We start from the raw sequence: 14,135 nt of genomic DNA on the forward strand, positions 1-14,135 counted from the left end.
TTCACGAGTGAGAAAGAACTTTATTGCAAAGACATTTATTACAGTGATACATTAACACACCGCCACATCAGAGACCTGAGAAAACAAACCAAATTCATGTGATTCTGTAGATTTTCATCCATGTAAGAAAAGTTTTTTTACATATGGACTGAATAACAAACTAGTAGAGGTTCTGCATTGTTCTGACATGACAAACATTTGATGGTACATATGAATTTAACCAGCAAAAAGCAGCATTACAGTACCAATCCAATCTAAACTTGAACCTTAATCTGGTTCATCTTTGTACCCAGTGTTGTTTAAATTAAGCTATGACCTGTTATAGACTAAGATTCTGAGTTTTTGATGTAAAACAGTAAGAGAAGCATGCCTGCTTTATCATATTAAACATTTTAAACATTTCTTAGTTTAGCTCAAATGATCAAACACAAAATGTTGACTTTTTTTTTTTATGACTGCGATACTGAAATACTTCAAACACATGATTTTGTTTTTAATAAAACAGTCACATCATATGTTTGAAAAGCTACATATTTTCTATCATCCAGATACGAAGTGCTGAAACCAGTCAAAGGTGACAATGCGAGAAAAGAGAGAATGCAATGCATTGGAAGAAAACTGGAAAAAAAGAGAGCATCAAGAAGCATGTGCTGTAAAAAGACTCTCCCATGGAGGTGCAGCCTTGATGCACTTCTCTCACTGCTCAACTCTTTTCCTTCTAAATAAAAACAACCACAGTCCTAATGAGTAGGAGGAAGAGCAAAGGTGCCCGGGAAAGATGCGGCGCTCCCAAGGACAACATAAGGAGAAATATAGGCACTACTCCTTATGTGCTAATCTTGTCCTGTGCTGTGCAGTTGCATCACTAAAACCTGGATTTAAAAGCTTTAGAAATGAAGATAAGATCGTGCGAAAAACCCGTCAATGGCTTCAACAAAGTAAAATATTGCCACTGCCTTATTACAAGGATCAATGCCATTCATATTTATAATAATAATTTCAAAAAGTGGGGTATTTTAAAGATCTAGGCACACCTATGAAGAAAAAGAAGCAATAACCTGATGTTCCGGCAAATTCCTAGAAAATAGGAGTGAGTAAATTTCTTCTGGTCCATGGCTGATTTTAGAGGTTATGTCAAAAGAAATGAAATATAAGAAAAATTAAACCAGGGAGTCCACATGACAAGGAAGGCAGCTGTGGACATACAGACACACAAATAACTCTGAAGCTCCAAGAGGATAGCAATAAAAACAACAAACCCCAAATTTTCCGTTTTTTTATTTAAGTATTGGCGCTCACTATAGCAACTCTACCTCTGTCTGGTTTCTCTCGCTCGCTCATCTATCAGCATCCTGAGATGTCTTTGCTTTTGTTGCGTCGTTGGAAACGTGTCTCAGCAGGGTCGAAACCTTGTTCTTGGGCTCCAAACAGAGCCCAGCTGGGAGTCTTGGCTACGTAGTCCAAGGCAGAGAAAGTCTGCTGTCCTCCACTCTCATCATAAGCTTGGACCAGTTCCTGAAAGCGTTCGTAGTCGATCCATGTCCACCACTCGCCATCCACCTTGAACTAAAACCACAGAAACAAAAAGACAGAGAAACAAGGTTGCAGATGAGCAACAAGCAGTAATCCAAGTGGAGTTTAGGGATCTGTATGCGGAAACTCTGTGCTTTTGCAAATCTTTTGCTAAGCCTGTTTGCAATTCAACACTAATTTAAGGAGACGTCCACCTGACACCATGTCCACTGATGTCAGCCGTTTCCGTATCAGAAAATAATATCACCCATCAAATTTCATGCATCTGTCATTTCATGAAAGTAAAACAAGAGATGCACATATTTCATTTCTACAGGATATTTCACTGGAACTGAAGCAAAGCAGAAAGCAAAGGCTCTCAGCAAATTACCACACAAACACAAAAGTGTTGTGTGCTGTAAATTCAACAATAAAGAATTCACAGGTGTGAATTAAAGAGCTTCTTCCTCCACATTCACCACTGGCTAGAAGTTGAGCCTTTCTTTAAATGGTGTGGGATTCATCAACTCCACCACTTCCCTTCCAATCCCATCACTTGTTTTATCAATCACTGCTTCTTTCTTCGTCACCCAATTTGCCATCCATCTCACTAAAGAGAAAAAAAGAGCAGAGATAAATGGGCAGTGGAGCGTGGAGAAAGAATATGTGTGTGTGTGTGTGTGTGTGTGTGTGTGTGTGTGTGTGTGTGTGTGTGTGTGTGTGTGTTTATTGAGTGGGGCACACAAACTACCCGGGAAAGAGAGAACAGCTTGTGTGTTTGACAGTGAGGGAAGAGCCTCCATCATCATTCGCTAAGCCTGCCTGTTTTCCCTGACGAGCACAGTGGGTGAAGAGCGTGACCTCTACTTTCCCAGCATGCACCAGTGCTCTCTAGTTGATACAATACGATGTTTTCCTTGTTATCAGCAAAGGTGGGAAAGACTGAAAAGAAACAGGGGGCAGGCAAAGAAGCAAGCGTGTGTTATATAAACCAAACTTCTCTGAAGTTTGATGCTATTTATAGCAAACTCTACAGCAAAGCTTGAATTTCAAAGTGGTCCCTGAAGACTTGGAAGTTTTCTATAAGCTGTAACTGGATGCAAATTGTCACCATGTTGTCACTGGGGACAAACATTGTGCTTTTAGCATTTAAAATTAGTTTCAGGTTCACTGCTGCTTTAGCCTGACCCCCCCATGAGTGCACTTGGGCTCACCACTTTAATATTTTCACGCACCAAACTGCTTCTACCACTTTATTCATAAACAAGTGGAAAAGAGAGTAACATCACATCACTGACTTTCTTCTAAAAAGAAAAAAATATAGCAACTTGATGAATTTCTTTTTTACTCATGAATGCTGATTTGCCCCTTTAAAGACTAATGATGCCTCACTGAGGGAAAATGGCTTTTGAACGTTAGCCTGTTGATGACCCAGTGCCTTCGTAGGTCATTAGAGAAAATCTTTTTGCCACTTCTAACGAAGCCCAAGAAGAGTCAAAATAATGGAACCATCACCTGTTGGGAGTTGATGTTTGTTGTAATGAGGAAGGACTATATTTGCTTAGCTGGCATGTCGGTAAAGAATTACTGTCTCTGTGAGAGCAAAGCTGTGCCGTCTTAGAGGAGAACAGGCACCCAGTGGTTTTAACTAACTAAATGAGCTACTTTCATGTCAGAACATGTCACTGAGCTGTAGCTCTCAGCAACTGGATGGATGGAAGACCGCTCCAGCTTTTCTGTCTATAGATTATAATCAACTGGAGGTACAGTAAACTCGAAATAAGCACAGTGCTCTGAGTAGAGGGGAAAAAACAACTCTTCCAAGTTATGCTGGATTTACGTAGCTCTTTGGCTTTGCAGAGGGAGGTATTCAACCAGGAGAGGCACTTGTGTGCAGTCCTGTGTGTAGCCTGATAGAAGCCATGTAAATGTCAAACGCTAATATGTTAAAAAGTTATCTTGAACAGAAAGGAAACAGCAGAAGTTAATCACAGAAAGGAAAAAGCCTTAACCCTCCACCCTACAATGATTAAAAAAAAGGTATACATGAGATGCCGCGATAATAATTGGAGTGAACAATTTTAACACCTAACTACAAAGAAGTGCTTTGTCTATTAAGATTTAAGATTTGACGTTGTCGTGGGGCTAAAAGAGCAAAAACACCAGAAACAAACATAGCTCTTCATAGCACCTACAGGTTACCAATGCACTACCACGCTGAGTGCTTTGCACAGCCCGGTGCAAAAACAACCTTTCATAAAAGCAATCAAACGATAGCTTCAGGGCAGATAGTTAAAATATCTCACTCTGTGAGATGGATCACAGAAATGTCAAAAGACTACAGCACTGTCATTAAACTGGTTGAAAACTTGCAAAACCAAAGATAGAAATATTGAGGAGACATACTCTGCAATGTACCTGGCATAATTTGTATTAAAAGTAGACTCAAGATCTTTGAAAAATACATCTCTATGCAGGCACATGTAACACATACAGTAGCCCAGAAGGGACAAGGATGTTTTTGTTCCTACATTTATAATAAACGTTCAAACATTTGATGTAAGGTTTGACTTAATTTAGGCTTTGAAACAAAAACTAAACAAGTCTAGTGAAAGCACTGATGTGCAAGTCAGCTCGCCTTTCATAAAAACAAGGTTGGGTCTCAACTGTTTTTTCATTGCACCGTGCTCTTAGAGAAATGAAACCGAGAAGGATGAAAGAAGACTGAAAATAACAGAGAAAAGTCGAGGGAAGGGAAAGAGAGAAGAGATAAAAGAGAAAAAAGGGTGGCAGGAAAAGTAAAACGATGGATGAGAGAGGCAGAGATTCAAAGAGAAAGAAATGCCCAGCTATGGGAGGATCCCAGCAGTTGAAAAGTAACTAATGATGATGATGATGTGTCAGTGCAAGGAGGATCTATTGCTAGTTGCTATAGAGAAATAGACACACTCATAATACACACATCCACAAAATGAGACTGATGTGCTTCCCTGTGATGCATATTAAATTCTGCTGTTATGTAAGTTGACATAAAACCTGAAGGAATTCATATTCTGATTTCTCTTCCTGCTGCACAAAGACATTCAAAACCCTGAAGACCTGTAAGCAAAACAGTCTCATTCACAAGAGGAACCTAAAAGTGAATTCAATTCCCAAAGTTGCTGGATTATTGATGAATGCCCAAAGACAGCAGTGTGCCAGCACGCACACATTGGTAAATATTTACACAGAAATAACTGGGAGGCATTCAATCAGAGGTTCAAGTTTTCATTCAATTTTGATTTTCCTTTTATTTCTTTACTTTGGTCTATGTAGTTGCTCCAGTCACACTTTGGCATTGGCGCACCAATAGCGATTTCTTTTCCTCTGCCTAAAACTATAAATGTTGATGAACTCATCTATAAAGTACCAACTGAAACGGTGTAAATTTCACTGACCAATAATTTGTGTCACAGTCTTTGTCAGGGACCTTTATTTCCTGACCATAACTAGGACGATAACTAAATAAAAACTAATACACCAGGCCAAAAACTGATGAAATGCACTGACAATTTTGTTAAAAAATGAAAATGGGATGAAAATATCCTGGAGCAACCAGATCCAATCAGAACTAATTAACTTGTGTAAAAAGCAAAATGTCAACGTTTGGGTGGAAGAGAAGATTAGACATGCACATTTCACATTTGATGCCAGTAAAAGCATGACAAACTTTCAGACTTTACATTTTAGTCAACTAAATCAACTTTAGATTTAGTCTACTACAGTCTTATATTTTGTCGACTAAAACGAAAAAAATCTCGATGTCTAAGTTGATGTTTTATTCAAAAGACTATAGTTAAAACTAAATCAAAATTTGCAGTCGAAATTAACACTGCTCTGAGCATGTGTTAACAGCTGAATCACATTTCAACTTACAGTTAACTGTTAAATAGCATAACAAAAAACTGCATTATGTTTTCATGAGAAACTACAAAGCTTAAAGTAGCAAAAGGAAACATTTCACTCTGACTTCAGGGCACTTTTGGAGAGCACTGTAGAGATATATCTAAGGCAGGTACTGGCTTTAAACCTCTGTCAGTGCGCCCCAGGGCGGCTGTGGCTACACTGTAGCTTGCCATCACCAGTGTGTGAATGTGTGTGTGAATGGGTGGATGATTGTGTATAGTGTAAAGCGCTTTGGGGTCCTTAGGACCAAGTAAAGCGCTATACAAATACAGACCATTTACCATTTGGTGCTTTGGTATATTTAGAGATGATGGTGATCATCATCTCCTATGAAGTTGAATTATTATTAGCTTTAGATTTCATAGGGTGAATAAATAAAAGGCTTTACCTGACTCTTTTTGGTTAAGGAATTTGAGGGATTACTCCTCTTACTGCGGTGACCTTTCAATTAATGGTCCTTGACAGCTGAGTATTTTAACTTGTCGCTCAAATTTGAACATTGAATAGTATTTATGCACAATCAGTTTAAAATTAAGTGCTTCCATATTTGATTTTTCTTGCCTTTCTTGCTAATCCCACCTAAGATATAATTCAGTTTCTTATTAACGTTGCTCATTAGTTTCATTAATAATAACAACCTATAATAATCCAATTTCTCCCTGGCAGTTTTATAAATTGCAGTATGGTCTTAAATACAGACACAAAAACATATTCACGTTCTTTCAGTATGTGTGAGTTCAGGTGGATACAGACAAACACACAGATGGACTGTGTGATACAGGAAACAACATACTCGTGCAAGTGTGTGTCCGAAGAAAAACAGAAGAAAAAGATAAAAAGACACAAACAGCGAATAGTTATTGTGCACTTGTACCATCTATGGGCTTACATTCCAGTTTATCTCCATAAAGTCAAAACGCTTGTCTAATTATCAATAAATCTCACACGGAATTTGAGAACAGAACGACAGTCTTAACATATTCATATTATTAACATTCAGTGTCATGAGTACGCATTTTAAGATCCATCCAAAATATTCTAATCAGCAAAAAACACCCCAAACCATTTCTGCCTGATATGGCATCATATTATTATTCCTGTGAAAAATAACATGGAAACAGTTTCTGAAGAGCAAACATAAAACTTGTAAACCGTCTCCTGCAAGTGAATATACAAGTATTGCAGTGTAATTAATGTTTTGCTTTCTACAACATTAGAAACTTAATGATAATACGATGAACTACAAGGTCCACTAGATTCCCAGACCTAATAATTCGTCGCTAATGTTAAATAAACATTGCACCTCTTTGCTATCTCCGACAAGTTAATGATTGGTTACAGTATGTGGCATGGCTTCGATAAGCCTATGTAGTGTTACAATATTTATTCCCATCCAGAGTTTTATTAATTTTTTGTCAGGATCTAGTGCTGTTGGTGGGAGAGCTGGACCACGGCACAATCCCAGAGATTCTCACTGGGATTAAAGTCTGGACTCTGTGCTAATCTGTGTGAAAATGATGTCTCCTACTCCCTGGATCACCATTTCACAGTTTGAGCCTTATGACTCCTGGCATCGTGATGCTCCCACAGGTCAGTACTGTGGGCACTAAGCATGACGGCTCCATCACTTCATCCAGCTCTTTCCCTGATCATCAGTCAGGAACAGAATAAATCTGGACCTATCAGACCAGATGACCATTTTCCATTGCTCTAAAATCCAGACTTTATGCTATTTAACAACTGAACCTTTTTTATGACTAGCGTAATTAATAAGTGGTTTTCTTAAGGCTAAAGTGTTTAGTCCCAATCCCTTGAAATCCCCTCACAACACACTGTAGAACTGAGTTCTGAGTTCTACTGTTTTTCTACTGATTTTTCCAAATGTTTAAGTGACGTCCAATCATGATCATTCAGGATGCTTTTCGACCACATTTCTACCACAAAGATGATCATTCACCATTAACTTTCAAGATTGAATAATGTGTTTGACAGTTCTTAACTCAGTTTCAGTACTTTCAGCACATAAATAAACAATTTTAGCATTTAGAAATGCAATGTTTTCCACAACCACCATGATGGTATTTTAAGAAATGAGAAGCTATTCACTGCATCAGTTAAGGTTAAATGACCCGTTGCCAGCCAAAACACAATCACTGCAGTAATTATTCAGTGGAAGTCTCTAATCCATTTGCTTAGTGCAGTGCACATATTAAAAGTGTGTTTACATATATCAGTAGCGCTACTGATATTCAAGTCTGGAAAAGAATGGTCCCCATTAGCCAGGCTAACGTTTCCATCCACTCCATCCTTTGTGCAATGCTGCCAGCACTTCTAAAACTAAAGCTTATTTAGAATCATATCTCAAATCTTCCAAGACTCAAGAGATATGATGTTTACAGTATATGCAGTTTATATATATAGCTTCAAGCAATTGCATTTAAATGAAAAGAAGAAATCGGCAGTAGGAGTCAACAAACACACCACAGAGAGAAACACTTGGACCGTTGCCCCCAACCTGAAAAAAAAAATGTAAAAATGAAAATGAAAAAAGGAGGATAAGGAGCACTGGCACTCCCATAAATTGTGACTGTACATCAAACAGAGTTCCTACTATGTGTGTATGTGTTTTTGTGATAGGCAGGTGTGGGTGCCTTGCTTGCTGGCTGCCTTGAATTTCTCCTGTCAGAGAGAGCCAAGATGGCAATTAATCATCATTCATTAACTGCTGATGGACAGTCGCCTTGGCAGAACCCAACACTGACTGGAACTTTTTTGAGGGTTTGCCTCTGTAGAAGTAAATTCCTGCTGATGCTTGGACGTTTTCAAAAGACAGCAGACTAAACTATCTAAATTATGAAACAAGATAAAAATCAAAAAGCCAATTTGAAAACTAGGAACCTGCACTGGGCTGCCTGGAAAACAACCTTAGAAGAGAAAACAGATAAAAAGGCGTGTGTCTGGAAAATTCTAATGATAACATTAATTTTTTTTATTAATTTCAAGTTCATAGTTTTTACAAGGAATCAGAATTTTCCATCAGATGCATAGATGGTACTAACTTCCTGAAAATCTATTTCTTGTGGAATAATGTTTAAAAACGTACGTTTTCTAGATTATCTGTCAAAAAAGTCATATAATCTTGAGCAAAGCACGAGAATTAGACAATTATCTTCCTCACATTAAGTGACAGACCTTACTATAAGTTTAAAACCTTGAACCGACACTAATTGCATCAAATGTGTGGAATTACTTGGATCCCTGTGAGATCCAAGTAATTATCAATGATGAGAAGAAACTCCAAATAAATAATAACTGTGTATCAAATATTCTTTAGTTGTCAAAAACTTCAGATGTGCTACATTATGTAGTTTTGTACAAACCTTTGGAGGCTTAGTAGGAGTTATTACCTTGGTGTGTGCAATGAGCAGACAGTTTGAGTGCTCATGTTCGCAGGCAATCTCATATTCAGGCAACATGTCAGCTAGCTGCTGAACGAAGGTGACCACTTCCTGGTGCCAGGGAACATTTGCCATTGTCAGGCTGCTCGCAGAGCTTTCCCCGCAGTATGTCACCCCCTGGAGACACATGAGCAGACAATCAGAAACAGAGTACAGAAAAGAAAGATTTACAGATTTTAACAAACATATTTTTACCCCACAAAATACAGAAGAGAAACGATGCAAGTAAAGGACAAATAATTTCCTACACAAACTTCAGCAAAACAGCTTTTTGTCTCCATACAAAGGCCTTAGTTTGAGTGACAGAGTAATTTTTTTAGTGCCGCAGTGTCTGTCAGCAAGACTGCACGAACTACAAGGCCAACATTCATAAAAGATTTTTGAGATGTTGAGCAAAGGAAGAACTAGTTCGATTTTTAGATCATATCTGAATCGGTGTCTTTAAAATAGCAAAACAGCCATTGTAGAGCATTAAAACACATCCACTTGTAGTTGCTTAGTACTCCATTCGTTTTCTTTCTCTCTTTTTTAAACACATAAATAGATTTTCCAAGAAACATATTTTAACAGAAGTGGTTTTTTGATTGAACATCAGCTATTAAAAGCATAAATGCTTCTGTATTCATGCCTTCATCAAAAGATCAATACTGGAAAATGAAACTGAGTGAAATATCTAAGACTGGAAAATGCAGAGTCTTTTCTGGTGAGCTTGTACTTTGGATACTATGGACAGGTATGACTTTCAAATATTTACCAGACCAATAACATGTGTGAGATACTGTAAGATTAGATCAAATAATTTCCTCTGAAAACAAAGTATTATTGCTTAAAATTCTTTAGAGTACAGCAATCAAAAGTAGATTATCCTGAGGAGAAACTGAAAGACTAGACAGAAGTCCACAAAAACATAAAAAAAAGAAACTGGTAAACTAAACCAATATAGATCTAAAGGAACCACAAAGATGTTCAATGTAAAGCATAAAAATATCCAGATTGTAATTGATTGATCAAGTCAATTACAATCTAATTAAGCTGCAATGAGTTCCTTTTGTTGGCTCCATGAGGGCAATGACTGGCAACTGACCATTCACCTTTTACGTAGTGACTTTTATGATTCATTTGACCCTGATGTTTCTCACTCTAACTAATGCTCATTTTGTGAAATTGTTAAGACTTGATATACAGCAACGACTCTTCTGATCAATAGTGGCTCTTACTCTGCATTTAATCTTTAGTTGTTATTAATCACTGGCTCTGTTCCACAGTTTGTCATCCTCCCCTCATCTCCAACCAGTCAAGGCAGATGCCCACCCCTCCCTGAGCCTGGTTCTACTCGAGGTTTCTCTTCTGTTGTTGCCAAATTGCTTGCTCGTAAGGTTCATCTGATTGTTGGTGTTTTCTCTGTATTATTGTGGGGTCTTGAACTTGAACTGTTGTGATTTAGTGCTAGATAAAGAGAAACTTTTGCAGAGGAGAAAGCAATAAGGTGAATACACTTTTCACGAACTTTTGCCATTATCTGAAAGAATCTGCTGCAGACTAAAACCCCGTGTCAGACTGTCATTTGCTCTTACTGGAGGAGGCTTTGCATTATACACCAAAAAGATTGTGGAGGTCACAGACAACTGTTTTGTCGGAGCTTGAAGTTTTGGTATTTCTTAGTGAATAATCACTGAGCCAGCCTCTTAATAGTTCACTAAACCTCTCAAAGCAGTACAGAGGAAGAAGAAATCAGTGTATGCATCAGGATTTAAGGAATGTTTTCAGTAATACCTATTCAGATATGAGATTTTCAGAAAAAAAAAAACAAACAGTCCTGTACAACTGGAAAAATAGATGTATTTACACATGATTATTGATATGGCAAAAACTGGAAAGAGTCGGGGACCTTCACAAACAGAGATATTACCTAAAACCATTTAAGAAAACGATTTTACAGAGGAGTTAAAAGTAAGAATCCACAGCACACGACGTAACTGTCTTTTGAAGAAATCTTTACACAGACCCAGTCAGCCATTGCTTATTTTAATTAAAGCTTTACACATGAACCACTGCATCATGTTCCTGTAACGACTAACTGCATAAACTTTAAATAAAAGGTGTGATTCACAATAATCGTAATGTTTCTCACAAAGTTTAGTGACAGGCAGTGAAACCAATAAAGTTAATGCCTAAAGATAAAAATTTCATTAGCCACAAACCTTTGAATGGTTTTGTTAAATATACTGCTGTAGGTCATCTTCACAGCATAAAGCACACCTGAACAGTATTTTATAAGTTCTTATAAGCTTGAAGAAAATGAGCTGAAAGACCCTGTTTTACACAGTTCCTTCAGTATGATATATTGTTGTCAACATGTATTTCACAGTTTTCATTTTTCAGTTGTTGTTCCTTTAGCGCTCTCCTCATCTGCCTCCATCTCAGCCTCTCCCATCATCCTCCTCTATCACACCAATCCTCTGCTTGTCCTCTTTCACTACATTCAAAAATGTTCTCTGTGGTTTTCCTCTTTTCTTCATGACTGGCAGCTTCATATTTAACATCCTTTGCCCACTATATCCATTCTCTCTCCTCTGCCCATTACAATGCTCAATCCTAATCCTGTCCATAATGGTCACTCCCAATGGAAATCTTAACATCTTCAGCTCTGCCACCTCCAGTTTGGTGCCCCTACTTTTTGCTAGTGCCACCATCTGCAAACCATCATAGGACTCACTAAAAACTCAATTTGGCTGCTCAGATAATCACAGTAGATGAATCTGCATTGTTGATTTTTTATGTCATATGCCTTTCCTGAAACAACACTCCCAGGGATCTATGTCTCCTCTCATTCTCAAACGGAGGATCCTTTGCTTTTAGGCGAATACATTAACCACTGCACCACTAAGCACTGTAACTAAAGCTGTGAAAATCATCTCTTTCACTCTTGGTACAATCCACTATTTAAATACTGTACTGTGACTCTTTTTTTCTGAGTCTGCTTTTGTTATCTTTTAGATTCTTTGTTAAGTAAGACCCAAAGAAAAAGCCCCAAGTACTAATTTGTCTGTTAGAAATAATCTATTTGGCTTCAAACTCTGGAAGTTTGAAGACATGACATGTCCAGGGAAGTAAAAATAGTTGATGCTTCACCATTTCACAGAGCCACATTTAAAAAACAAACAAAGACAAAACACAAATCTGACAGATGAGGTAAAATTTCTTAATCCAATAAAAAATCATTTTCACCTAAGAAAGAATTGGTTGTCAAATGAAACAAACAGTTTCATTTCTCTGTTGGAGAATTTACTCCACTCCTCAGAGAGAGGCTACCCAAACAGCAGTTTTACAACTGATCTCTTTCTCGCACCGGTCCACCCATTTCAAGACTGCCATTCACATTTATTCTAGTCAATCTACTGAGGAGCTGTAGGGGATCTGTGAATCCAGTTGTGAGCTGCAGCCATTTCTACACTAATCCAACCTCATATGTCTTCTAAGACTGATTGAAAATTCACTGCACCAAAAAAAAAGTTAACACAGAGTGTAAAATTTCTTTGGGTTGGGTTTGAAAAGACAGAAATTGGGTGGCTGAGGGCAAACACAGTGGGAGCGCTGTACAAAATTGATGGGAGACCTTGGAGTTATCAGCCTTGCCCGGAGGCCTGCTGAATAAAGATCAACCATTCAGGACTCTGTATAAATCATCAGGAAGGGGCCTGGGCAGAAGGAGTGTGCAGCAGGAAGAGATGGGGAAAGATCTTTGAGATATATGGTAGAAGATATTGTACTATGTGGGAGAGATGGAGCAAAATAATAAGACTCCCTCACCTGTTCAAATAATCTATGTCTCTTACCTTTAATGGAAATCATAAATGTTGGTCATTGAGGCCTCACTCACGCTGTGCAACATATCCCTGTGATAAATTTTCACCAAATTTATCTCAATACGCTTACATGCTGGCCTGGCTCTTCTCTTTCTGTGTCTCTTTTGCTCTCAGTAATCCATTTCCTTTCAGACCAAGTGAGAGACTGTGGCAGAGTAAATGGTATTGATGCTGGACTAAGATGATAAATTAGGCACTGGGCAATTGGACAGAGGATGGTAAACTGTACAGGCAGAATGTGTTGTGCCACATAAGATGACGAACTAGTTATTAGTGGGTCAGTAATAAAGGTCTTGTTGCTGGTGATGGTGGACATGCACATAAGCATGCAATTCATCATTCTTAAAGAGCCACAATTCATCTTAATTAATGGATGCTATACGTACACACATACAGACTCAATGAACACTGAAGCTGTTCTGAAGGCTCATTTTTAACAACTGTTGAAAAAAAAATTGTTGTAATATACCACTGGGAAGGTAATTAAGTTGATTTTTTTCAGGTTTCCAGATGTTTCTGATCATAACTATGGTAACAATGTCATAAATTTTCCCACTTCTATATGTTCCTAGTCTGCTACCCGTAATCTCTCAAAAAAACTCTTAAACCTAGCATTTTGTCCTCATCCTATCCGCAAACCTTTGGACTTTTAGACTGAAGCATGTTTGTTAAGCCATTTATCACTGACCTATGAATTTATTCATGAGGAAAGAATGGCACCTAACTCAAGGGTTAACTAGTATTGTGTCTACAGATAACAGACAACTCGGGAAAGAACCAATTTAAAATACATAAACACCTAAGATAATTTCGTTTGATAATAAAATTGTATTTTTTGCTGAAACAAGGTGATTTCAAAAAAACTTAAAACTTGGCATATCTTGGCATGCTGTGCAGTGTGTCCTTAAAGATAAAATGAGGAAACTGGACAAATAAAGGACAAAAGAAAAAGAGAGTTCAGTCTTGAAGAATAAAGGTGGTCATACCAAATACTATTATTTTAATAGTATTTGGTATAGTACATGCAGACATAATATTTCCATGTCTGCATGTGTTTCAGTAAATCACTGCAACTCTTTCCCAATTTTCCTACCAAAATATAAAGAAACGAGGGGTGGTTTAAGACTGTTGGAAAGTACTGTAAATCTTAAAAAAAAAAGGACAAGTTAAGATTATTATAACTACTAAAGCCATTCACAGGCCCAAGCAACCCCACCGGTCAGCAGTAAAAGCCAATTTGAGAGCTAGCGATATGATGACAAAGGAATTTGCTCTATCATACTGTCATTAATCCATCCTGGGATGTACTAATTACTGGACCCATGATGCTGAAGTTGATAGCTTGCCCAGAGCT

At 37.8% G+C, this 14,135-nt stretch overlaps 1 protein-coding gene across 1 annotated transcript in view; it reads right to left on the reverse strand.

The window, feature by feature from the left end:
• Nucleotides 1-14,135, reverse strand: part of tyw1 (tRNA-yW synthesizing protein 1 homolog (S. cerevisiae)) — a 51,442-nt gene continuing 37,307 nt past the window's right edge. The window contains 2 exon segments of the mRNA XM_040037777.1: nucleotides 1-1,566; nucleotides 8,865-9,032. Coding sequence (XP_039893711.1) covers nucleotides 1,345-1,566; nucleotides 8,865-9,032 — 390 coding nt within the window. The 3' untranslated portion in view covers nucleotides 1-1,344.

This window comes from Simochromis diagramma, unplaced genomic scaffold, assembly GCF_900408965.1.
Source record: "Simochromis diagramma unplaced genomic scaffold, fSimDia1.1 OVJJ01000463.1, whole genome shotgun sequence".
Classification (NCBI taxonomy): Eukaryota; Metazoa; Chordata; class Actinopteri; order Cichliformes; family Cichlidae; genus Simochromis; species Simochromis diagramma.